The following is a 27805-nucleotide window of genomic DNA, read 5'->3' as shown; positions in this document are numbered from 1 at the left end:
CGCGGCAACCGGCGAGCTGGCCAATCGGCGTTGAGGAGCGCGGCGCACCCCGCCCTGCCCCCGCCCTCCCTCCTTTCTTTCCTCGGGCTTCTCTTCTGACCCCTCTAGGAGAGCGTGGCCCCACGCATGCGCACGCCCACGAGCACGCGGCTACCCCACGCCTTCAGGCTCTCTCCACCTCGCTCCACCCCTGCAGCCCCCGGGCGCGCGGCCAGCCCCGGCGTGACGTCACCAGCCCGGCCCCCGGCGCCACGTGACGACCTCACTCGCTTGCTCGCCGGCTCGCGCCGCAGAGGCCGGTGGAACTGACGGAGGCGGCGGCTGAGGCGGCGGCGGCGGCGGCGGTAGAAGAGGCTACTGGATGGAGGCGGCGACGGCGGCTGCGGCCGAGGAGGCCTGAGGCGGGGAGGAGGAGGAGGAGGCAGGCCGGGGACCCGCCGACCAACCGACCCACGGTCCGACCGACTGACTGACTGGGACTGACCGACAGCCGGCGGCGGCGGCGGAGCCCCGAGCCTTGCCGCTCTCCTCATCCGGCCCGGCCATGGCGACGGCCCCTTCGCAGCAGAAGGAGAACACGCTGCTGCACCTCTTCGCCGGAGGGTGAGCGGAGCGGCGTGCCCCTCCCCATCTCCTCTTCAGCCTGCCGCCCCCAGGCCTCCCCTCCCCCTGCCACCCCCACCGGCCTCAAGGCCGCCCCTCCCCCATCTTCGCCCCGGCCTTCTCCCGGGCCCCTACTAGGTCGCCCCCTGAGTTCCCCCGCTGTGACGGGTGTTTTCTAGAGGGCCCAGGAGCCCTCCCCTCCCTTTAACCACTGCCTTCCCCGATCTGCCCCATCGGACCTTCCCCTCCATCTCTGCTTCCCAGGGTCTCCCCGGCTTTCTGCCTCCCTCTGTCCGCCTGGCTCTCCCCAATTCCGCCACCTTATCTCCCTCTATCTCTGCCCACTGGCCTCCGTCCCTCCTGCAGCCCCCTCTATCTTGCCTTAGCTGAGCCCCCCCGTGTCCCCTCCTCGTTCCGGCTTCGTTGGATCTTTGCACACCTGCACGCTCTCCCAGCCTCTTCTCCTGCCCCCACTCTGTCTCCCGATTTCGGCCTGCCTGGATGCTGACCCCCAGCTTTCGTTCTCGTTCCCTCTCGTTGTTTCCCCGGTCCCCACTTTGCAGGTATCGTGATTTAGGAGTTGGGAAAGAGGGGGGCTGGGGGGGGTCTTTGTCTATGAAATCTCGGAGGGTTCAGGAGAGGCAGGCTCGGGGGGTGGGGGGGTGAGTTTGCTGATGTTTGAGAGGAGAGCGCCTTCCCAAGCCCCCGGCCCAGCCCCTCCAGGCGACCTCAGAGACCTGGCGACGGGTCTCCGGCCAGAGCTGCCTGTCGGGGCCGCTGCTCCCACCGCTCCAGCTCCCTGAACGTCCCCTCTGCTCGGAGCAGCTTGATAACAACACCTCCAACGCTTTATGGCGTCTTACGGTTTTTTCCGGAGCTTAAACATTGCTTCTCTTTGATCTTCAAAACAAAGGTCGAATGACTTGCCCAAGGTCACACGGTCCTCTGGGAGAGGAGCCCGGGCTTCCTACCCGAGTCCCTCGGGCTTCCTGGTGATCCCGAGACTTGTAGACGCTTAGATTGCCTGCTCGTGCAGGAGCAGGGCAGCCTGCCTCTTGGTGTGTCCCCAGTCATTAGCTCGGCGTCTAGCACTTATAGGTGCTTAATAAATGTTGTCTTGACTATGACTATGACTTTTCTTTATGAACTTAATCACAGTGTACTTTTGGGATACTTTATTGTGATGCATCAAAGCATTCCAGGTACAGGAAGGGGGAGTTCGTTGGAGGTCTGGGCGGTTGGGTTTTTTAAATCAAAATAGGAATGTTTCCTATGACACCTAGCCTGTAAACCCGAGTACTCCAAGTATCAGGGGTTTCAAGCATTTTGTTTTGTTTTTAAATAAAGAAGATCTGAAGTGAGACCGTTGGATTGACTGGAAAAGTGTCTTGGGTAGTTTAATTATGCTTGAGCTTAATTGGTAGCTGTGCTGAGTCCATTTGTCTCCTGCCCTGTATTGAAGGAGGGTGATAGACTTTGAATAAAAGATTATTGTTAATTTTCAGAAACACTTAGATTAGTACATAGACATAGCATAATTTGGAACATTTCAGTAGAGAAAGGGATAAAGCTCTAATCTGCTCATTTGTTTTGTAATCTTATAGAATATCTCAAAAGTCTAAGCACAGTTTTAAATTATACATGATGTTATATTGCTACTGCAACACAAGAAATGTGTATACCTTCCCCAAATATTTGAAGTTTTCCATATAAAACTGAATTTGTTTCCCTTGATTGCCAATGAGGGCAGGCAATATCTGGGAATTTGGGGATAATTAATGTTTCTGAACTCATTATTTCAGCAAACATTTGAAGGAATTGTATTGAACCCATAGGAGCAAGCTCAAGTAGAATTTAGAAAAATTTGTTGTACAGTTGAATAAATGAAATTCTCTTTGGAAAATTAAATGCTTATAGCAGGGAATTCAGAGTGCAATAGTGTTCTTGGATGTAGAATCAAAGGGTTCCAATCTCACTTTTACCACTTCTGACCTCTGTGACTTCAGGTAGACTCTGAGCTTCAGGCTCTTTCTCTCTGAAATGAGAAATTTGTACTGTATGACCATTAGGGCCTCTTCTAGCCCTTAAACCTATGATCCTGTGAGGATTACTTTACAATAATCCTCATGAGTTTTCTAGTGTCCTGTACCCTCAGCTTGGCAGGGGTTTTTAAGCCTTTTCTTGGGGGGGGGGGGGGGGAGAGGCAGGGGTATCATGTAACCCTTGATGTTTTTAAATGTATGAAATAAATACATAGAATTCAAGGAAATCGATTCTGCTGATATAAAGATTAAATTTTTTTCTCATCATTTTAATGAATCTCCTAAAATATTTACCCTTTAGCTCCTTAGGGGTCTGTGAATTCCTAGTTTATCCCTAATCTGTGCCCTTGTATATGTATATTTTTCATTTGAACTGTTTGGCAGAGTTGTTTAGGTTTTTTTTTGTTGTTGTTGTTTTAGCACGTATTTATTTAAACTTTAAATGAATTAAGTCAACACTTTGAAGCTTTTGGATTCATTTACTGGATTTATTTTGCAGTTCATAAATTTGAATTTTAAGAATTAGTGTGAAGCAAATAGGTACAGAAAATGCCTTTTTGCAAAAAAAAAGTTTTCTGTATAATAAATCGGTGATCTTGATCTATTTCCCACTAGCCCGTTCTACTTTAGGGTAATAGGACAACAATAAAATAGGTCAGTTTGCTCATCTTGTCAGATGGGGGAGGTACTGGCTACCTATTGTTAGAATTAAATGAGGCAATAGATGTAAAGCTGAAAAGCACTATAAAAAACTATTATGATTATATGTCATCTGATGATCCCTAATAATGAAAATAAAGACCATATGACATGTGCTGCTCAGTTGTATTGCTAAATTGTTTTTGTTGTCAATCTGGCAACTTTACACAGAAGTAAGTTAATTTCCTTTAAAAAAAAAAAAAAATTAAAACCCCATCCATTCCCTCTCCTCCAAGCCTTATTATAACTGCTCCATTTCTTTAAAGCCAGCAGAAATTATACCATTAAATACTTTGTATTTTAGTACTGTCAGTGTAGCTAGTAGGGGATGGTTTATAAGTAGTTGGCAAGACTTTAAAGGAATTGCATATCCTTGGAAATATTACAACAATATGGACTTCTGATTATCAGATTATTTGAGCCCAATAAGCAAAAGAAAGATTTAAATTTTTTCTGTTAACCTTTGACTTTAGGGAAAGGTTTTTTTTTTTTTTTTTTTAAGATAACTGAATATTCAAATGTAACTTAAAAGGTATGTGTGGATTAGGACCATAGATTTAAAGCTGGAAGGAATCGGAAAGGTTATCTAGCTCAGTTTCTGAAACTGAGACCTAGAGAGATGTAAAATGTCATACTTTAGTGACTTTTGGGTGTGGAGGGTATGGTGCTAAACTTTGAAGATTTGGAAACTCATTTTATTAGTCTACCAAGGTATGATTCATCTCTGATAACATGCTGACAAGATTTGCAGATTTATTTTTAAATGAGAATACCATCATATTTGTTTATAATAACTAGAAATCTCTTTGGCAGTAAGACTAATCATTTGGGGGCAGCTAGATGGCATAGAGTGCCATCCCTGAAGTTGACAGGATCAGAGTTCAAATCTCCCTTCAAGACACTTTACATTTCCTAGCTGTGTGACCCTGGAGAAATCATGTGACCCAGATTGCCTCCAAAAAAAAAAAAAAAAAAAAGACTAATCTTTTGAAGAAGGCACTTGCTCCTGGTGGGCAGAAAAATAAAACTATAAATCAAAAGATTGTCTAGTGCTAATAATATTGAAAAAGAGTTGGATATCCTTCAGGAATATTTCCATCCAGCTATTATAGAATAAATTGCCTTTCATTTAGGAGTATTTTTCTAATTAAATGACCAGCATTGAAATGAACAGCTTTACTACTTGACAGTACTGGAGACCAAAGTTTTCATTTCTGCTCTTTTTCTGGATTCCAGGAAGATTACCACCTTCTGTTTCAACACTTTTGGTGATAGTTACAATTATGGTCTTGATTTTATCTGTTTTTAGTTCAGGTTTGAAAAATATGGAATAATTACTTCTGCAGCTGAAGTAATATTTGTAAAGCCCTTAGCACAGTGCTTGGTATATAGTAGGCACAATATAAATGTTAGCTATTATCATTATTATTATAATTACCTAACTAGAATTTGATATGGTGTCTCTCATCTGCACAAGCTTGTGACTCGATAGTCTTCTGAAGTTTCTGTTATTTGTAAAAACTGATTTAAGCTATAATGAGGTTTGTACACTATGGTACTGAACCATCACACTTTAAATTTTGTCTTTTTTTTTTTTTAATAGCTTTTTATTTACAAAACACATGCATGGGTAATTTTTTCAACATTGACCTTTGCAAAACCTTCTGTTCCAAATTTTCCCCTCCTTCCCTGCACCCCCATCCCTAGATGGCAGGTAGTCCAATACATGTTAAATATGTCAAAATATATGTTAAATCCAATATTTATACAGTTATCTTGCTGCACAAGAAAAATTGGATCTCGAAAGAAAGAAACCTGAGAAAGAAACCAAAAATGCAAGCAAACAATAACAGAAAGAGTGAAAATGCTATGTTGTGTTCTACATTCAGTTCCCATAGTTCTTTATCTGGGTGTAGATGGCTCTCTTCATCACTGAACAATTGGAACTGGTTTGAATCAACTCTTTATTGAAGAGAGCCACATTCAGAATTGATCATCATAAAGTCTTCTTGTTGCTATGTATAATGATCTCCTGGTTCTGCTTATTTCATTTAGCATGAGTTTATATAAGTCTCTCCAGGCCTCTCTGAAATCATTCTGTTGGTCATTTCTTACAGAACAATAATATTCCATAACATTCAAATACCATAATTTATTCAACCATTCTTGATGGGCATCCATTCAGTTTCCAGTTTCTAGCCACTACGAAAAGGGTAAATTTTAAGTCTTAAAATAGAACCTAGAATCTCAGATCTCTTCAACATTTCTCGTAAGTGGCGCTTTAAAAAAGATTTGACTGCTATGATTTTTAAATATAACCTGTTTTTCTCTGATGTTATTATGGACCTTTTAATCAAATTAGCTGATGGGCTTCTTTTGCATCTCTTTCAAACAAATTTTGTAAATTTAGGGTTTTTTTTTACTTAACATAGAGTGCAGAAGTAGAAATGGACTAGATAAAAACAGGCATTTGTAAGTCAGTGTATTTTATTTGGTCTCAAGATATATGAATTTCTTTGAAACTTTTAGACATTTCAGCGAGTTACATATATATGATTTCAATCTATTTAAAAATATAATTTTCTGAGTGTGTGTATATATTTCCATTAGTAATGCAAATCGAGTTCCATTGTCTCAGATAATTGTTTATCCTTAAACAATTTTGAGATTGATTTCTTTGGAAGGGAGATGCTACATTTTCTATCTGCATTTGTTGGTTGTGATGACCTATAAACTTTATTTAAATAAGAGAAACATCATTCTGTGTTGTAAATTGGGTTTTATAGTTAACATTCTCAAACTTTGCATGAAAAAAATGATCAATGATTTGTGCACATTTGTGCAAGATTGCTCTTATTTGCTACTTTCTTCCAGTTGGCTGATTTTTTTTTTTTAAAGGGTCTGAACACTTTCTACAAAGTGTTTCTTTCATTAGTATTACTATTTTTAGCTTTATTCTCAATAGAGACAGGAGACAGGAAGTGTCATTTGGAGAATTGGCTGATTCAAATTACAAGTATTTATTTTGTTGTGTACAGACTGTATTGATAGGTTTTCTGACTCATTGGAAGTTCTGTTTAGCTTTAAATCTCAGAATTTCAATGACAAAGTTTAAGCAGATTGTAGCATTGTGCATCTCTTACAAGCTTATCTATTTTTTAAAAGTTATTATATTAAAATATAATAAACTTTCTCTATTGACTTGATGCTATATAGTATTGTGTAAAGGAAACTATCTGGTGGGCAGACTTTTTTTGTCCTAGAATCCATATTTAGAAAAGTGCATTAAAAGTATACCTTTGATTACCAGGTCTTGCTTTTGTATTTTTTTTGTTTTGTTTTTAATTAAATTTGCAAAAGGAAACATACCAGTAAAATTATATAGAGGTGTTTTGCTTTGCATTGATGGAAGATGTCCATCAATGCACCATTGAAATAATGGATTTTTGAAGTATGAAGTACATTAAGTATATACATATGTATCCCTTTTACATATATAATTAATATCATATTGCTTATCTTCTCAGTGGGAAGGGAGACAATTTGGAACTCTTAATTTTAAAAGAATGCTTAAAAAAATTTTTTTAAGGTATGCCCAGAATATAGTATTAACCATTTTTATTTTGAACAAATTGTATCAAAAATAGTCATGCTATATAAAGGTGGGGGTAGTGGTATGGAAGTTAATTTGTGTTTTATTTTAAAAGCTGATCTAAGGGGTTAAATTTGCCTAATTTAACATTGAATAGAGAGCATTTGTTTTATTTAGCACTGACAGTATTTTACACCTTTAGTTCATATGGGATTATGGGGACTGTTGATCATTTAGTCCATTCCACTTGTTTTACAGATGAATAAATTCAGGACCATCATGAGATAAATTATTATCTGGGAAACAGTGGCAATGTCAGAACATTTTTAAGAGTCTGGGACCAAAGTAAAAATAAAAGAAAAATTGATCCTGGAAGTTCCCTCAGCCTCAGTGCCTCATCATGATGAGCTATCCAAAAGTAGAAAGATTCCCCAGGAGGAATTTAAGAAAAAGGGTGAGAAAGACCCCCTGTTGGTTGTGTGAAGGAAATGTTTCTCACGTATGTGAATTAGACAGTTCCTTCCCAACTCTGAGACTGATATTTGAAAAGTTCTTATTGATACAAGGTATTTTTTATTTTATTACTAGCTTCTAACATGTTTCTTATTTCAAATAGTGCTATCCTTTTAATTAAGCATTTGGCCAACTTTTTCCTAAATATATACCCCAATTCGTATCACTCTTTTCAGCAGATGTGGATAGGAGCCATTTTTGAAGAGAAAGGATAGAGTACCAAGAGTTTAAGTGATTTCACAGTTGGTCTAGTATCATGGCCCCATTTTGAAACCATTGAGATTACATGTTGAAAGTACAACATGATTAAAAAAAAAATGACATGCATAAGAAGTAATTAGAGACCAAGAATATATAGATGTAACTTTTGGTGTTATATAGCAAGAAGTGAATAACAGATAGGAAAGTGAGTATGGTACCGATTCCCTTCTTTTCTCCTCCTCCTGCCCTGGTTAAAAAAGAGTTTAAAAAGGCTCCAGTATATTAGGTGGTTTTTCTCTATAGAAACATTTCCCTAAAGTCAGGGACAGGATGAGAAGCTCTGAATCTTTGTCTGCACAGATAGTCATGTATCTATAAAATTCATTTATATTAAATGTCTTCTGCATTTGATAGGACAGGGATGGGAATGATTTCATTGGTGTAGGGATTTCTTGGATGAACTTCTACCAATGTAAGCCAATATCTTCTCTGCAAATTACTGTTTTAAGAGAGGTAGAGTTGCTGGAGGCATTGGGGATTTAAATTACTCACCCGGGGGACACTAAACTAGTATAAATCAAAGGCAGAGCTTAAATAAATCCAGGGCTTCCTGGTGCTGAGACCAGCTTTCAAGTCACAATGCCATGTGGACAACCTTGAAGGATTGAAAACTTAAAAGATTTTTTTTTTATTAAAGATTGAAAAGTGTGTTTTGATGACAGGTTAATTTTTTTCCTCCAGACTCCAATCAACATGTTTTATTTATTGATTCTTTAGGGATAAAAGGGCTCAAATTGGCCTGAAAATTATGTCTATGCTTTTTTCCAGAACCCAGCCAGTTATCTAAATTTAGAAAAATATCAGTTAGCAGTAATAGACAATTTTTATGCATGAAAGTGAAAAATGGCCAGTTCAAGAAGGAATGTGCCTTGAAATTGGAATTTATTCTTTTGGTCTAATTGGAGATATTAAAATTTATACTTCATTTCTTTGGATGTGAAATCTTAAATTATATCTCTCAAAGACCTCAAAGGTCTTTTGAAACCAGTATTATTTCTAAGTAATATAGAGGGCTAGCAAGGTTCTAGAGATTTATTCTGTAGAAGTATATTAAAAACTGTAAATAGTATTTATAAAAATAGTAACCATGGCTTATAATTGTGCTAGCCTTATGAACAGTACTGATTCATTGTCTGTTAGGTGTGGTTGATTTATCCACACTTTTTCCTGATCATCACTGACCAGTGGCATAGATTAGGAAGACAGTTGGTTCAGGGTTATGATTGCAGCTGACTGGAAACAGTATGCGTTGATGAAAGGACATACTCCGAGCCCACATTTTTTTTCCCATTGAGAATCATTTTATTAAACATAAGCACACTTCAAACATTGCATTAATCTAACCTGGCTGCCATGCCCTGAAGCTAATTGCATATGATGGAATTATTAGTAAGAAGTTCAAATAGGTGGGTTTGTTTTTTTTTTTTTCAGATATTTGGAATTTTCTCAAAAGAAAACATTAATGAGGTTTGAATTGACTTGGGTCATAGAGTTCTATTTTGTTTGTTTTGTTTTTGCTTCTCCTGTCCTGCCCATTATTTCTACACTTGTTTTCTTTAGATATGTTCTGTCTAGTTTTTTAGAGCAGCTATTTACTTGAATAGTAACATAAAATCCGGTTATATTATGTACTGGAGAAAGAAGCAGAACTTGACTGGGAGACCACCAGGTATCTAAAATTCTCCATTTTGTTTTATAGAAAAGATATTTTTAGCATTCATTTAGGGCATCATATTTTTTTTCAGGTATTCCAGGGCAGAACTTTTTTTATATTGGACTAAGTAATATAATTGAAAAGATTTGTGATGCACCTGGATTTGGAGTCAGAAGTTCAGGGTTCAAATCCTGAGATCTGGATGAACTTTATGAATAAGTCTCCTTGGACCTCAGTAGTTTCCTTTTTTCATCGGAAGAGATTAAAATTTTTTTCTTAAAGTCCTTTTCAGTTCTAAATTTGTGATTTTAGGTATAGTGCCACTAGAAAATGTTTAATTTTAGTTTCCTAAATTGTCTGGAAAACCTAGTTGCTGTAAATCTTAACCTTTTTTGGCTGCTTTTTTCCTACCTTTGACCCAGTATTATCAGGGTGTTGGGTAATGTTATTGTTTGTCTTCTCTTTCTCTAATCTGGTGGTTAAAATACTCTCAGGTGCAATGGGGTGGAAACGGTAGTTCTTTTGACTCTACTATGAGGATGTGTTCTTTTAAAACATTGAAATTTTACTACTGTGCCACTGTTCACTGCAGAACAGAATTTAATATAAGATGCATTTTTTTTTGAGGTGGGGTATGTTAATGATGTAGTGTATAGTATAGCCTCTTTGTTTTATATGATAATTATTAGGCAGAATTCTAGCATTCAAAGATGGATTTAATCCAGATTCTAGTAATGACCATGCAGTTAAAATAAGAATCAATCTAATTTATACCCAACTGAAAATAGAAAGATAATTAAAAAGGGTTAAACAAATAAGCATAATCAAGGGGAATGAATCCACACTGGCTATGTATTAGCTCTCAGACAGAAGGTGATTTATACATTATATCATAGATCCTTAGGAGACATAGTTGGTCATTGTTTTGGTCAAAGTTCTTAAATCTTTCAAAATTTTGTTTTTAAAGCATTGATCCATATTTTTTCCTCCTGGCTCTGTCATTTTTCACTCCTTCCCAGGCTTCTCTGAAATCATCCATAATTTGTTCAGTCATTCCCCAATGACTTCTTTAATTTTTGGATCTTTTCTCTTAATTCAAGCTTCAAGATCAGGAAGTTTTTTTTCCCCCCTTGTAATTTTCCCTTCCAGTTGTGTTGTCTGTATTTAACCGAACCACCTCTAACAACCCCACAGTTTCTCTATTCATTTGGTTCAAATTCTACAAAAACAGGGATGTGTATGTGTTTCATCTTCTTGTGATTTCAGATAAAGCTTTCACTTGATGCCCATCCTTTATGATTATATACCACTCTTCTTCCACACCCTAATTAGGTGTTCCACTCTCTTTTCTATATTTGTTGTATTCCTTTTGCCCTCCCTTCTTTTTTTTCCTCTTAAACTTCCGACAAAACCAACTCATCTCTTGGTCCACTATTTTTCTTAATTCCTTCAATGTCCTTTGAAAACATTATAATTCTAGAGGGACACTTGTTTCTCCTTTACTAGAATCTTAGCCTTTTATCATCACCCAGCCCTATCCAGTTGCTGCTTAATTAAATATGTCATTCTGAGTTTTTGTGGATTGTTACATTTGCATTTCAAAGGTCCTATTTGGCTCTGGTACTGTCATCAGTAATGTTTGAAAATCCATTAAAGGCCCCTTTTAAAATTCCTATAAAGTTACACTCAGTTTTTCAGGTTATATTGGGAATAAACCCCAATCTTTCACCTTTTCCAAGAATTTGGTTTTTGTAGAAGCTATTGGGTCTTATATAAATTCAGTCTATAGTTCCTTGGTGCATGAATTTTTTTTATTTCTGGGTACTTGTAATATATTTTAAATTTGATATCTTTTTCCCTATCCCTTTGAATAGAGGAATTTTCCTTTTTGGGATTTCTTTCAGAGCTGATCAGTGGATTTTTCACATTTCAGATCTAATAGATCTGAATAACTATAACTTAGGACTTCTGATTCTTAAATCTTGATCTGTTTTCCATGTTTTCAATCTTTTAATTTTGTTTTCATATTTTTTGCCTTATGAAATTGTTGTTTGATTTATTCCAGTTTTCAAGAAGTTCATTCAGTGAGTGAGGTTTGCCATTTTCTTTTCTGAACTATTCATTCCCATTCTTTGTTCCAAAGATTCCTTATTTTTTAAAATCTCTTGCTTCATTTCTTTTAGTTATTCATATAGTAAAAAATCCATTTTCTTCTTTGAGTTTGTGCTCATAGTTGGTAAGGAGTCATATTCATTATAGTGGCAGGTATTTTTGGTTTAGTCATTTCTCCAAGCTCAGTTCCAAAATTGGACTTTGTGCCAGGACCAGACTTGATGTTTTTGCAGTGGAGTGGTCAATCCTTCTTTGTTTCAGTCTGCACTTTTGAGTTTTTATGCTAATCTCCAACCCCTGCATCACATCCTTAGCTAGATTTTTGAGTTTAGAGTGCTGAATCTTCCAGACTCTATATGGTTTATCAACACAGAGCTAGAAACCTCAGACTAAAGACCTTTATTTTCATTCTTTTGACTTTGTTTTATTGTTTCTTGATGTTTCATTAATTTCCACTTGGCCGGTTCTGCTTTCAAAGGAATTCTTCAGTGATTTATTTTTTTTTAATATGATTACCATTTGGCCAATTCTGGTTTTGAGTTCTTTTTCGGGTTTTGATTTTTTTCTTGGGGGGTGGCTTTTTTTTTTTTTTAATCAAACAGTTCTCTAATTTTCTTTGCTCTCATTATTCAGTTTTTCCTCAACTAGCCTTATTTGCTAGGTTTTTTTTTTTTTATTTCCACTCTTTTTAAAAAAAATCTTTAACTTTTCTAGGAGTTCTTGTTGGGCTTGTATCTAATCTGTAATTTTCTTAAGAGGCTTCACTTGCAGATGTTTTCAGTTTTTGTTTTTTGAGTTTGTCTTGACCTTCTTTATCCCCATAATAGTTTTTAATAAGCAGATTTTAAAAATTTTATATTAGAATTGGGCTTTGTTACTTGGGGGTGAGATGGCACTGCCCCAAGTTTTAGACTTTTTCACTGTGTTGTGTTCACACAGCTAATTCTGGGATTCTGTTTTCTGGGATTAAGTTTTCCAAGGTAGTGTGATCTGGGGAGAGTTGTGATTGTTGTGTTCCGGCTTTTAATCAGGTAGGAGCCCTGCTCCCTTGCAACTCTGAATACTTCTCTCTGCCTTAAAAGTAGGTAATGGAACCTGAAGCTTGATAGCATCTAGTCCTGTGCCTAATGCCTGCACAAAGCTTCCCTGTAATCTCTTTCTGACCAGTCGTTCATTCCCTTACTATCTCTGGGCCACAATGTAGTCCTGACCAGCCTCTGCCCCACTGCCACAGACCTCTCCTTCTGACTTCCTGAGTTGTCTTGGACTGGAAAAGTATCATCCTAATATTTTGGTGACTTTGCTGCTCCAAAATTGAATGCAAATTATGATTTTAAAGTTGTTTGAAGGAGAAATGTTGGAAGAGTTCGAATTATATATTCCCTCTACTTTGGCATTTTGGCTATACCAGGCCTGAGTTTTCTACCACACTGGTCTCTAAACTCCTGGTTGTTTCCTAAGTTGATGCTATGAGTTTCTGACCACCTTGGGCCTTTCTCTGTGGAGTCTTCTGCCCTTGCTTTGTTTCCAGATACAGAACCTTGTTGACTACACCTGTCTTTGGACACTTGTTTCTGGTCTGTCTTTGGTATCTCAAGCTGAGCAATTGACTTTTCCTGTTGACTCTGAGCTTGTGCAGTTTTAGGATGGAATAAGTTACTAAAATTTGTTATTTGATTCCATGATCATTATTTCATTTGTTATATTTAAATTTTTACTGGGCTAAGAATATAAGAGATCAGCTGTCTGGTTTTATTGAGATAACCATCTTTAGCCAGAAATCTAGTTTGTTATTTTCAAGTAAAAAACAACCCTATAACAGAAGTTAACAGAGACTCTAAACTGCTTTCAACTTTTATATGAGGCAGACTTTTTAGCAGAGAAAAATGTAGTCTCTAGTTGACACAGGATGACACGTGGATGATATGTATTCAGGCAGCTGAGTGGTGTAGTGGACAGTCATTCAATCATAGAGTCAGAAAGCCCTGAATTTGAATTCTGCCTCCAGACATTTGTTAATTATATGACCTAATAAATAACTTAATCCCCCTGTGCTTCAGTGTCCTCTTGTATAAAATAAAGCAATTGGATTGGATGGCCTCTTTGGGTCTTTCCAACCTTAAGTTTATGATCCTATGAAATATAAAGATTTTTTTTCTTTTAGTCTAACTTGGAATTTCCTTTATATAGAGTGTCTTGTATAGAAACTTGTCTACAACAGTCTATGGCTACCTGGGATACTAAATGGTGGAATATGTCAGGCACGATATTTAAAACTGCCATTTTTCTGACTGTTAGATCTGGCCTGCTGAAAAGGGGTTGGGGAAGGGGGGGAGAGTTAGGTAAGAGAGACAGTAGATGTCCAATGAATTGTAAAGAATAAAGAAAATGACTGACTTTATTTAAAGACTGAAATGATGCTAATAATTCAAAAAATTCCTGAGATGATCTTGGCTAATAATTGACTTAGCAAACCTTTTCTTTGTGTATTTTAAAGGTTAATTCATTAAGCCAGAGTTAATTCTGAATAACCAAAATAAATGAGATTCATTGTTGGAAGTTTAATAAAATGAGAATTTTGCTTAAATTTTGTGGTTGTGTACAAAGCAGTCATTTACCTGATGTTCTAAATTGCCTTACAGGTGTGGGGGCACAGTTGGTGCTATTTTTACTTGTCCTCTAGAGGTAATTAAGACCAGACTTCAGTCTTCAAGATTGGCTTTACGAACTGTCTATTATCCTCAAGTTCAACTGGGGACCATTAGTGGAGCTGGAGTGGTGAGACCAACATCAGTATCACCTGGACTCTTACAGGTTCTCAAGTGAGTGGTTTTGTTTTTGTTTTTAACTCTTGACTTTATGATGCTTTTAATATGCTTGGAATATGGAAATTTTCTATTTGAATGGTGTTAATCCAGCTTAAACATGAAATCTTCCCTTCCTCCCTTCTTTCCCTCCGTCTTCCCTCCTTCCCCCTGGAAGTCTAGAAGACTAGGGTCAGGTTTCACTCAAGGTCAACAGCTTATAAAAAGGAATCTAAAACAAGACTAAAAGGAGCTGGCCAGATCCTTTTGGTGACATAGTAAGAAGTTACTGGATTAAGTATGGAAGATGGAAAAGAGGGAGTGCATGGGAGGTACAAATTATAGGAAGGAGGCTGGCTATTTTGAATTTTATCTTTATGCCTGAGCCACTTAAAGAAAAGTTGGTGTGTGTGTGTGTGTGTGTGTGTATCCTTGTTCTTTAGAAAACTTAGAGAGTTCAGAAGATACTAACTAAAGGCATCAAAAGCATGTACTTGAAAAACCAGCACTTGATGATTGTCATTGTAGCCATTTAGTTGGAACATTTTTTTCATTTAGTTCATTTCAGTGGCAAAGGTAGATAATGATGTAAAATTAAAAGAATCCTGTTTATCTTTTTCTTTAGTATCCATAACATTTAACAGTATTTTGAGTTCATTCACACTTTTTTACACAAGGGAATACATGGGAAAATTCCTAGAATTTTTTCTTTTTTTAAGGTACATTGCATTTTGCTCGAGGTGCTTGTTGGACATTGGCAGAGAGTCCAACACTAGCAGCTTACTCCATAGAAGCAGGAATTAAGCTACTAAAAGAGTTTTAACAGTGTAACAATCCTCAGGTGAATAAGTGGGTGGCCACATGAAGCACAGGACAGGGGAGAGATATCAGGAAAAAAACCAGAATAGGGGATGAGGGGAAGCTGACTTATGTTCTCACCTATATCTCATGCTCATTATAACACTGAAAAAGGGGCAGAGTTTCAATCAGTAGTGAAATGTAATGTTCTCTCTAAAATGTAATGTTCTCTGTTGAAGTTTTCTTGGGCTCCCGGGGAGCAGCCTTCCTTTCAGTTCAGTAATCACCACACGAGTAGCCAGGTGTTCGTGCAGTCCAAATCCTTTATTGTCTCCTTCAAAGTCCTAGCTCCTTCACTTGGGGCTCAGATAGTTTTCTTAGAGGCCTATCTCTTTCCTTGGTTCGGAGATCTTGCGCTCCGGCCTCCTTCCCTACCCTCTGAATCTCTCAGAATTCAAAGATTTGTGCGTCAGCCTCCAGCCACCACAAAGGTAGAAGATGGAATGAATCTGTCTCAGCCTCCGAGAGCTTCTAGTGTGCTTATCTACTCTGGCCCTGAGAACTTCTAGCTTATATATGCTCCACACTGAGTACAAACCAATCATTATATCACTAAGGAAACCATTATTTGTTGTAGGATTAAATCAATGCTAAACTAGATTTAACCATTATCTCCTCAATTTCACTTAGTACCTTGTTTCAAGTCCTGGCCCATAACATGTCCTTGTAGGATTAAATCAATCATACGGAACCATGCTAAATTAGATAATTATTGTCTATCAATTCCACTGACTTAGTACCTTGTAAGAGTTCTTTGTTTCAAGTTCAGAGTTCTGGCCCATAACAATGAAATGCAGCCATTTGTGAGTTCTTACCTTCTTTGTTTCTTTTTGGAGACCTTTAACAATGGAAAAACTAGACATTTTAAATTCAAATGGTAGTAGATTATACAAAAATCTTAAGAATCACCATCTTGGTTGTTGGCTGTTTACAAGTTTAAGCAATAATATCCTACTTTAGAAGATGTTTTTTGAAATGTGAAACTGAGCCAGGTAGTCTGTCAGCTTATTAACATTGAAAATAAACTTCCTCATGTGCTTACCTAATAATTCGTGACTAATGAATTTACATTTACTGTAATAGGGAAGCTGTTACCTCAGAATAATGGGTGTCAACAGGGGCATACTGTTTAAATCCTTATTCATTTTGGATAAATAGGTTTAAAAAGAATTTCTTTTAGATCTGTATCTCATGAGTCAAGAACTTGAGATAACTTTTGATTGAAGTGAAAAATTTGTCTGGTGTTAAACTCAGTAAGAGGGAAGGGCTTTTAAAATGGAAAGATGTTGGTTGGGACACATGTATCCTTTCAAAGATGAAAATTAACATTCCTAGTGTGTATCAAGATGATGATTTGTTTAAAGTTTAAATTATTACCTGTTAGCCTTGAGTGTTATTTTTCTGTCTTTTTTTTTTTCTCTTATTTTTCAAAAACAGCAATCATTTGAAAGTAAGAGTTAATCACCTGTAAAGGGCTGTCTCAATTCTGTTTTAACTATATTAGAGTAGATATGAACTTTTTCTTCAGTAGTAATAAGAACCTTAAATTTTGAATTTTGTGGTAAGATAGGATTTTTTGAAAAGAGGAAAACAACCTGATAACTTACCTATTGGTTTTTGATAGTTCTATGTTTGAAAGTATTCTTCAATACCAACATCTCATACCCTCTAACAAGATAAGGTCGAAATGAGTACATGATTTAGACATAAAGCAAATTAGGAAGACAAGGGATAGTTTACTTGTCAGATCTTTGGAGAAGGGAGGACTTTATTACCAAACAAGAAATGGAGAATGGTATGAAAGCAGTGACTAAAATTGAAACCTAAGCACTAAACCATAACCCAGACCTTAGGTCATTAGTTGTAATCTCTCTTTCTAACCAGAAGACTGTATCCAGAGACTGGCAGCTGTGTTTTTAAAGTTGGGAAATAGTGTTTTCATCTCTCAGTGCTTTATTTCTGTTCAATGTAAGCACTTACTAAGGGCATTAGGCTATTTTGATGCTTTGATGTCCCATTATAATAAGTTTTGTTGCTGTAGAAAAAAATTGAGTGAAGATGCTAATAGATTACAGTATTGGATTATGTAATATGAAGTTAGCTTTGTGTAGTGATCATCTGCATAACTGCAATGCTGAACAGAGAGGTCCTTGAGGACTAGGGCTTTGCTGCATTATAGATTAGAGGGCTTGAGCTTCCCACAGCCCAGGCTGCTTTTAATTGTGCTTTAAAAGGATCATAAGGCTGCACAATGTACTTCACTGATAGCCACAAACAAGATGCTTTTAAAGTTTTGTGATTAATTTCAAATTCTTTATCATGAATTTCATTGTTGAAAAAAATGGCAGTGGCCAAAAGTAGATTATACCAAGTGATATCCTCACGTTATACTGCACTAGGACAGTCTCAGTAGAGGATTAGGCTGAATACAAGATATTTTTTCTTTTGAGACTTTACATTTGGTGCAAGAGAAGCATAATTAATATATATGTGCATTGCACATGAGGAGAAGGAAGAACTAAATTGGCTCACAAGTCCCAAGACCAGGAGTCAGATATTAAAAATATAAAAGTACGTGGGTTTATACTTGCCTGAAAATAAAACTGGTACCAACACCACAGTCTGAAGGGGTTATTAGCATTCACTCTGTAACTTGTAGTATCACTTGGGGCATGGAGACCTAAAGAGGTTAAACAAGGGTCATTTAGCATGTATGTGTCAGATACTTCCAGACCCAGAGCTTTCTAACTATGTATTCTTTCCTTTTTTTGTTAATTGCAATTCCCTAGACATTATTAACATTGACTTACTTACATCTGACCTAAACTTTTAAGGTAAGCCTTTTTCATGGGAAAATATCTAAGGCATATGTTCAAATTAGTATGGTCATCTGGAAAGGAGGAGTCACTATAAATAAGCTATATTTGCTTGTCATAGCATTCTCCTTGGAGATAATGAACTCTGAACTTGTACATGATTTGCAGCAGTTATACTGTGAAATGAATGTTTAAAACTTATGCACAAATAATGACCTTGGTATGGACTTGGATAAATTTGATTTTAGAGATACGTACTGCTTCAAAAGTTAGAAGATAGAATCATAAACTAAAAAATGGAAATAAAGGATACTCCTTGAACTTTGTATTCTTTGCATTCCTATTTTTAAATGGATGATTTTAATTAAATTCTTTCACCTTATGTCATGATTTTAGCTAATGTTACGGGCACTGGAAAAATATTCCTATATGAATGGAGAAAAGGCTTGAAGAGTTGTTTTTCCGAACAGCTCAATTATTTCAGAAAACTTATAGCACAATTTATTTGTACTATACTAATTTTTTATTTTTTAAAAAAAGGCTTTTTATTTTTAGAACATATGCAAGGATAATTTTTCAACATTAATCCTTGAAAAACCTTGTATTCCAATTCCCTCCCTTCCCCCAACCTCTTCCCTAGATGGCAAGTAATCCAATATATGTTAAACATGGTAGAAATATATGATAAATCCAATATATGCATACATATTTATACAATTATCTTGCAACACAAGAAAAATCAAATCAAACTGAAAAAAAAATGAGAAAGAAAATAAAATGTGAGCAAACAACAAGTGAAAATGCTATATTGTAATCCACACTCAGTTCTCGCAGTCCTCTCTGTAGGTAGAGATGGCTCTCTTCATCACAGGATCATTGGAAATGGCCTGAATCATCTCATTGTTGAAAAGAACCATGTCTGTCAGAATTGATTACCATATAATCTTATTGTTGCTGTGTACGATGATGTCCTGGTTCTGTTCAATTCACTTAGTATCAGTTAATGTCAGTCCCTCCAGCTGATCATTTCTTACAAAACAATATTCCATAACATTCCTATATCATAATTATTCAGCCATTCTCAAACTGATGGGCATCCACTCCCTTTCTAGTTTTTTGCCACTACAAAAAGGGCTGCCACAAACATTTTTGCACATGTGGGTCCCTTTCCCTCCTTTATGATCTTTTTAGGATATAAGCCCAGTAGAAGCACTGATGGATCAAAGGGTATACGCAGTTTGATAACTCTTTAGGTGTAGTTCCAAATTGTTGGATCCGTTCACAATTACACTAACAATTCACTAGTATCCCACTTTTTCCTACATCCCTCCAACATTTGTCATCATCTTTTCTTGTCATCTTAGCCAATCTGAGAGGTGTGCAGTGATATCTCAGAGTTGTCTTAATTTGCATTTCTCTGATCAATTATACTAATGTTCTTTAAGCATATTTTTACACTTGTAGCAAAAAAATGACCCCAATTACTACATTCCGTAATCTTGCTAATGGACTGAAGTATCTCCAGTGGTTGGTTCTGCCTCCTCCAGTGAATGATGGTTGACTGATTAGATTTCATAATTTTCCATAAGGTCATACACAAAGATTTTGATTTGTCTTTTTATTGTCCAGGTCAATTTTGGAGAAAGAGGGACCAAGGTCACTTTTTAGAGGCTTGGGTCCAAACTTAGTTGGAGTTGCACCATCAAGGTAAGAATGAGAAAATATTCATATGCTATATTCTTTAAGATGATCTTTTTTAAAGGCAATATTGCTAAATTTCTTTATCCATGTGTTGGAAACATAATAATATTTAATTTATACAAAGTTATTTAATGGATAAAATGTTGGAGCATATTGTAGATTCTCTCCCTCCCCTTTTTAATGGTATTTTATTTTTCCAAATACATGCAAAGATAGTTTTCAGCATTCACCTTTGCAAAACCTTGTGTTCCAAATTTTTCTTCCCATCCTCCCTCCTTCCTCCCCAAGATAGCAAGCAATGTGATACAGGTTAAATGTGTAGTTATTCTAAATATATTTACATATATGTCAGGAGCATATTGTAAAGGATATGGTTACAGATAATTTTATCTTTTGCTTAAAAATGAGCATGCTTTGCTCTATTATATTACGGGACTATCATAATTGGTTTTTTTATAAAACTTATATAAAAAACTTTATAAAATTTTCCTTTTATTGTATGGGTTAGAACTTTATACGGTATTAGATAGTAAAAAGTTATAAATCAAGAGTGTATTAAAATTTTTGTAATATTTTATAATATTGGAATACATAGAGGAAATAAAATCTGTATTGTTCCCCAATCTGGGTGATTAGTTCAATCTTTTTCAAATTTCATGAGTCACTATAGCTGAAATTCATAATCACTAACACATCAAATGCCTGGTAATGTTGAATAAATGAAAACCTCTTAGTAAGCTAAGCAATGATGAGAATAATTCAGGGAGTTGCATATTTGACAATTATATAGAGAATAATAACACAATAACAGAAGAACAGAGCACTCTAGTGATGAAAGTCAGAAGTGACAGAAAAAGAGAAGTGATGAAAGGAAAAAAGCAAGATAAAAAGGACAGTGGTCCATAAGACATCGTGAGAGTAAATAAGTGATGAGGAATAGAGATGTGGGGAGAGGAGAGACAAGCCCCAGGAGAGCGGGATGTTAGCCCCTGGAAGCCAAGTTCCCCCTCTGAAATGATCCCTGAGGCAGCACAAAAGGTTGGTGAGTGGATTGAAGCCTTCAAGTTAATTGTGACTGTTGTACCACAGCTACAGTGCTGTGTGCAAGGCTCCTGCCTCTGCTGCTTACCCCAGGTTATCCTGGGCTAGTCAGTATTTAGATAGCATTGTAAGTATTCAAGGCTTTACATGGGAGGCTGAGGCCATGTGACTTACCCAGAGTCACAGATTTGAGCTTCAAGTCTCCCTGACTCCATCCTTCATGCAGTGCCCTCAAGGTTATTTACTATCTGTGTCAGGGAAAGCCTTGTCACAATTCCTTTGACAAATTCAGGCATTCTGATTACTAAGGTGTGGAAGTCTGTGTTATGGGTAGATGTTATCAAGTTTCCATAAAAAGCTTTTTGGAAATTTGGATAGACATCTTCGTTTATCTGGCTGGAAGACTCACTATTGTACACAATTCCCAGAGGAAAACAAATTTCTTACTCTGCTTGAATTCATGTAGTTGGTCTTGACATGGGGAAGTTTGTGGCTTTGTTGCGGATTGATGTTGCCTTAATTTTTCCGATGCTGTTACAAAGACTATTGAGTCGAGCTATTTCTCAGTTTCCTTTTCTCTTCTAACAGAGCTGTGTACTTTGCATGTTACTCCAAGGCCAAGGAGCAGTTTAATGGCATTTTTGTGCCCAACAGCAATATTGTCCACGTTTTCTCCTCAGGCTCTGCAGGTGAGTTATTTGGTGAAAGCTGAATCTGCTAAAGTATTGCATTTGTCTGGTTTGGCTGGTCATCTTGTATATTTCTTATTCTGGTAATCAGGCCCTTAACTTCCTGCCATGGTTATCTTTATGGTTTTCCCTGATTTCTTGCAGACTAGAGCCCTCCTTCTCTAATGCACACTCTTCCTTGCATGTTACTGACCTACTCTGGCTTATATGTTTCTATTTCAGGGACTGTAATTTTGGGGGGTGGTTTGATTTCCCTTATTGGGTGTAATTTCTCTCTAGGCTTTGATACTTCAGCATTCCATTGATAAGCCTTTACTAAGCCAAGTTTTATGTTAACTTTTAAAAAATGTGGTGGAGTTCTTCCAATAAAGTATTTAGCCATTTGTTTTTATTCTCCTTTTTCTGGAGTTCTGATTGCTAAGGAAAGAAAATAAGAAGATTGTACCTTTTTGAGAAATGCCCTCCAAAAATTCTTTGGAAAAATCTATATACACAACCCAGATACATTTTAATATGGGGAAGAGGTGGCCCACCACTTAAGTCTGTTAGGGAGACCTGAATTCAGATCCTGCCTTGAGCACAAAGCTGTGTGACCCTGAACAAGTCACCTGATGTCTCTAGGCCTAGAACTCTCTTCTAAAATGGGAACTCTCTGCTTTACAAAGTTCTTGTGAGGATGCTTGGGAAATGTTGCCTGTGAGAAATAGAATGAGTTGGGGGAGGTTCCAGGAGGCAGTCTAGGAGAGCTGACACTTGGTCCATTACATTTCCCTAAGTCAGTGCCAGGCAAGTACTTTTTGATCCCAGCCCAGGACAGGCACAGATCATCTGGAGCCAGAATGAGAAGTTGTGGCAGTTCTTTCTGGAGTCTTGGATAGAGCTGGGATAGCCATGGGGCAGGTTTTTTTAGCACCATTGGGTCATAGCATCAGAATGAGTTAACCTATAGCCATTCCCCTCTTGGTTTCAGTTATCTCTTCTTAAAAAATACCTCCCAGTTCTGAGATTCTGTCAGCCTTTTCAAATCATAGGAAATAGAGCTTTCGTCTCTCTGTCATTCTGAGTTGATGATAGTAATTGTGGGTAGGTTGTAGCTGCTTCTAGTGTCAGTTTGTAATACAATTATAAGTAGCTTGGACAAGCACCTGCCTTTATGCTTTTCATTGTGTTGAGTAATCTTAGTGCTAGGTAGTACAAGGGACAGAGAACAGAGAATACTAGACCTGGAGTCAGAAAGACCTGAATTCAAATCCAATCTCAGAAACTTACTGAGCTGTATGATCCTGAGCAAGTCACCTAACTAACCTCAGTTTGCTTCAGTTTCTTCGACTGTAAAGTAAGGATTATAATAGCTACCTCCCAGACTTGTTACAAGGATCAAGGGATGATATTTATAAAGTGCTTAGCATAGTGCCTGGCATACAATAGGTGCTGTATATATGTTTATTCCTTTCCTTTACAGTTTTACTATTTTTCTTTTTTTTAGCTTTTATCACAAATACCTTAATGAATCCTATATGGATGGTTAAAACCCGGATGCAGTTAGAACGGAAGTAAGTAATTAATTGAATTCTTGATTATAAATTATTTATTCAAAACTTAAATACAGAATAAAAGGGAAAAAAAATTACCGTGTGCAGGATTCAAGATAAAAAGCAATAAATTTCTATTTCAAGAAAGCCTATAGAATAAATACTACGCATTGTGTTTAACACTATTCATCTTTGCTTCCTTGTAAGTTTTCTTTTTTTTCCTCCGCTGTACACTTATTACCATATTTTTTCCCCTTTTTCCTTCCTTCCCTTCACTCTAAGAAGGCTATAGTTAAGCATGGATATATTTCTATGTGTGTCTATATGCATATATAGATACATCCATATGTATATAAAATACACGTATACACATAAGTTGTAAATCTTTTAAAATTATCAATTTATGTTTGTTGTGCATATGTGAACTATTGATATTAAGAAAATTAGTTTTTTACCTGTGCTTCCTAGCAGTAGCTAATTGTGAAATAAAGGTCTATTTAATGATGATTCAAAGGAAGTCTTATAAATAAAAAAAATTTTTCTTTCACTTGTATCTCTATATGCTGTGGAAATTTACAAATAAAGTTTTGAGAACTATATGCATGAAAAATCTTGATTATTTCCATTGGGAATGTTATCCCTAATTGGTTAGGATCAATCTTCTTGTGAGTCCTAAAGGTGTTTTTCCCCATCTTGACTCTTGCCATATAAAGGAGGAAGGGATGCTTCCTCGGCACTGCAGTACTCGGTGCCATGGCTGCCTAAAGCAGCATCTGCTTCCTTGTTCTGAATGAATTTCTTTTTTTGCCTAATCAGCAACCCCTCCTGAGCCGAGGATACCATTGTAATGTCCAGGCTAGTTTTCTGGAGGTCCTCTGGATGGGTCTTGGTCTCAGCAGGATAGTCACCACGAGGGTGGTGAGGAATAGAATCTAAAAGTTTTTATTGTCTCATTCGCAGTGTGACTCTGTCCCCAGTTCTCTCAGCCCTTAAATACCCTATTACAATTACAGCATACTGAGTATATGCCAACTAGAGTGATTATATCATTATATCATACTAGATATATGTGAATTAGAGAACCATTATCTCATCAGTTCCACTGAGTTAACACCTTGTTCTAGGTGTCCTTGTTTCAAGTATACTTCTCCAGAGTTCCTGCCCTTTATTAGGCCATGATTGATTGTTTTTTGTTTCTATATCCTGCCTCTAACAGTGATTTATATTTAGCATGTTCTTAATGAAGCCTTTTTGATTGATTAAATGAAATTGAAAATAAATTCCAGTATCAGTGAAATTCATACATCCAGGATAAACCTCCAAAGTGTAATTACACAGTAATTCATTAAAATAATGTTCCTCAAAGCCTTGTTTTATGACTGGTTTTATATCATATATTGATATTTTGAAATTTGTATTATGGTATTTCCCGCTCTAAATTTGTTAATTTCTCTTATCTTTTTATTTTGTTTCATACATTTAATGTCTCTATAACATAGGAAGATGTAGTCTTGGCACAATTGTTTCCTTGAGTAGGGGCTAAATCCAAATTGGTGGTTTGATGTAATGGTAAGAGTTAAAACTAATGTATTTCTAATGTTTCTTTTATTTTTTCCTTCGTAGAGTCAGGGGTTCCAAACAAATGAACACTGTCCAATGTGCTCGTTACGTGTACCAGACAGAAGGCATTCGTGGATTCTATAGAGGATTAACAGCCTCATACGCAGGCATTTCTGAGACCATAATCTGTTTTGCTATTTATGAAAGCTTAAAAAAATGGCTAAAAGAGGTTCCATTAACCCCTTCTGCAAATGGAACTGAGAGAAGCAGAAATACCAACTTTTTTGGACTTATGGCTGCTGCTGCTATTTCCAAGGGGTGTGCCTCCTGTATTGCTTATCCACATGGTATGTTGTTATCCTTCATCTGACAGAGTAGTAAACGAATAACAGTTGTTAGGTCCTGTATCTGTTGTTCATCCCCATTATCTTGGCCTATATTGGAAACATTTTTGGGGGGGAATTAGTTATTTGAAGTTTGCAAAGTTGGGGCGATAATTAAGGTGCCTTTTGATCCAATCTTGAGAATTTTTTTTATTTCTTAAATATCCTCAGCTTTCTATTTCAAAATATATACACATATCTGCTCACACTAATGAGCATTCATAAAATAACATCTATGAAACCTAAGTCCTCTCTTTAGGTATAGATGGTCATTCTGTATTTTTAATATACATTGTTCTATTTCTGCCAAGAAAACAGGAATCCTGTACTTAAAAACAGGTCACTATTTAATCTACTAAATATGTATTAAATGCCTAGTATGCACTGAAATGCTATACTAATAAAAAGACAGTCCCTATCCTCGAGCTTATTACTATCTAAAGGGGGAGAGAACACACAGGAGGAGACAAAGTGGTGGTGAGGGGGCAAAGCCATAGCCAGTGCAGATACCATGGAGGGAGGAAGGGAGCTTTTTTTTGTTTTAGCAGATGCAAAGTGGTTAATCAGAGAGTCCAGTTTTTGCCCTTTCTAAAGAAAGACATTGGGAGGAATTTGCCTCCAAAGGGGAGAGAGTGGAGAGAAGTATCCAAGCTTGAGTTTAGTTGCTTGATAGATTAGATTAGAAATATTGAGCTTAGATTCTGGGAAGGGCATCTTTCTGGGCAGCAGATGCAGAATGGAGTGAAATATCACACGAAATGAACCTATGAAACAGAGGGGAGAATCTTTAAGAGTAAGAATCTTGGCTTCTGAGCCTTATAGAACTAAGCAGTTATTAAGTGATGATGATGTGCCATGTATTGTGATCAACATTGGGGAGGAATCAGAGTAAGGCAACGACCCAAAAGGAATGGTTTCCCTCAAGAAGCTTGTGTATACTGATTGGGGAGGAATGATATGGAAATAAAGAAGTAGGTACAAGCTCCACAGAAGGGAGAAAGATAATAGCCTTCTGCCTTTTCCTAGCAGTAACCCCTATTATTTGGATGTAGCTTTCATCTATACCACTTACTATGTATTTCACTCTTTGCAGAAGTGATAAGAACACGGCTTCGAGAAGAGGGCACCAAGTATAAGGCTTTCATTCAAACAGCCCGCCTGATAGCACGAGAAGAAGGTTATCTGGCTTTCTACAGAGGACTCTTTGCCCAGCTCATCCGGCAGATCCCAAATACTGCTATTGTGTTGTCCACCTATGAGTTAATTGTGTACTTGCTGGAAGACCATACGAAATGACAGACCAGGAAATGGACTTTTAATAGAATAAAATGGAAAAACTGCCGGGCAGTTTCTCCACTGATGTTTAGAGTATTTAAGAGACTCATGCAGGAATGGCTGAAACATCTCTGGCTTTATCACCTGCTGGACTTTTCCTTTTGGATTCATGCTTTCTGGAAGGTTTTAATTCATTAACGTTAATAGTTAATTACAATTTTTTTTAACTTAAGAATTCAGAATTAAGCAGCTACTAAATTAAATCATGCTATTTAATTTAAGTATAAATTCTGTGTCCTTTTTATTTATGTTCATTGTGTTGTCGTGTCTGTCATTTATTTTAATAAAATGTGCTCCATAAAGAGAGCTGATCTATAATCTGCCCAGATTTCATCCTGCTGGTGTCTTGTCAAACATCAGTGTTGAGGAGCATATGGAAATGGGAGTCTTTGTTTTTTTTTCCTTTTAATTTCTTCATGCTGCTTTTAACCCAGGCTTTTTGACTGCTGAGATGAGCAAAAAAGTTCAGCTATCTATAAAACAGTTTACATGGTGAAATTCTTTTTATGGCTTTGTAGCCACATCTCAGCCTCACTTCTTCAAAACTATGAGTCCTCCCCCAAAAGTCCATAGGCACAACTAATCCCCAAGGACCTGCCAAAAACTAGTGCGAGTTTGGACTAAGACCACATGAGGGCAGCCTCTTGAACTCGGCTTTGAATGTATATTTCATAGGCAGTCAAAACTCTCTAGGACAAGGCAAGTCTTTCCATTGAGGCAATTCTGTCGAGTCCTAGATGTTAGGATATCTTGGAAAATGGGTGGAAAATAGGAGCCTCTTCTGAGAGCTTCAGAAAAGGGCCCCCTAGTTGAACCACCTCAGACGTGTGCCCTTTCAATCCAATAAAAAGTCCTTTGAATCAGGCCAGGACAGGCGTGTCCAAATTAAGTGGGTTCTTAATGCCTGTCGCTAGGATTTTCACTTTTGTACCCAGGGGTTTTCAGGCTTAATGGTTAGCACCGTGGATGGCAGCGATGCCATGCTTGAGCCATTGATGGCTGGTAGACGCTCAGGAGAGGGTGTTGTCTGAGGATCGCGTTAGAAAGGGACTTTGTTCTGGATCGACCCAAAAACTGCTGTCACTTGCTCCGGGCCGCGGTTGAGGGCGCGCCAAGTTATTGGAATATCCAATAGTCATCCCCAACCCCTTTACCCCGGGGGCTCGGCTCGGGCTGCGCTTTCTCTCTCTGCCAGGGGTAGCTGGGTCCTGAACCGAACCAGACAATTGTTTCCCCGAGCACTCACTGGCAGTATTTCCCCGGGCAGCCCTTGCCATCGGTCCGCTGGGACTGCAGAGGCGCGAGGACTGGACCTCGAAGAACCCTTACTGAGCGACACGATGGGGCAGAGGAGAACTGTGCGGCTAGGGGGTTGCGCCCAGGAGCCGGCCCCACGAGTGCCCGTCTGTGCGCCCCCACTCTCCTTTCTGCCACCGCGGGGGCTAGAGGGAAAGGGGTTTTATGCGCAGAGCCCACGTCCCCAGTGGCTCTTCCGGGCCGGCTACTCCCGGGAATAGGAGTGACCCCTGCCCGGAGGTTGGAGGGCGGGGAGAGCGGGGCGTGGGATGGGGGAAGAAAGGGGGAGAAACGGCGTGCGTGCGGAATCACGG

The 27805-nt window shown here is 37.8% G+C and overlaps 1 protein-coding gene across 1 annotated transcript; it reads left to right on the top strand.

Annotated features, from left to right (window-relative positions):
- The first annotated feature begins 372 nt into the window (after positions 1-372).
- SLC25A33 (solute carrier family 25 member 33) lies at positions 373-26513 on the top strand. Its single transcript, XM_051988620.1, has 7 exons — positions 373-603; positions 14119-14298; positions 19584-19661; positions 21285-21385; positions 22872-22938; positions 24541-24824; positions 25954-26513. The coding sequence occupies exons 1-7, from the start codon at positions 545-547 to the stop codon at positions 26154-26156; spliced, it is 972 nt and encodes a 323-aa protein (XP_051844580.1). The 5' UTR covers positions 373-544; the 3' UTR covers positions 26157-26513.
- The last annotated feature ends 1292 nt before the right edge of the window (positions 26514-27805 follow it).

Source organism: Antechinus flavipes, chromosome 3 (genome assembly GCF_016432865.1).
Source record: "Antechinus flavipes isolate AdamAnt ecotype Samford, QLD, Australia chromosome 3, AdamAnt_v2, whole genome shotgun sequence".
NCBI lineage: Eukaryota > Metazoa > Chordata > Mammalia > Dasyuromorphia > Dasyuridae > Antechinus > Antechinus flavipes.
Note: the sequence above shows the minus strand (reverse complement) of the source record. Positions and strands in the feature narration are given on the sequence as shown.

Bases quoted from the DNA above. Each gene is read 5' to 3' on its own strand.
- SLC25A33 (XM_051988620.1), top strand. From the start codon at position 545: ATGGCGACGGCCCCTTCGCAGCAGAAGGAGAACACGCTGCTGCACCTC. The intron at 19,662-21,284 runs GTAAGAATGAGA...CTCTTCTAACAG, and splicing joins GTTGGAGTTGCACCATCAAG to AGCTGTGTACTTTGCATGTT. The intron at 22,939-24,540 runs GTAAGTAATTAA...TTTCCTTCGTAG, and splicing joins CGGATGCAGTTAGAACGGAA to AGTCAGGGGTTCCAAACAAA.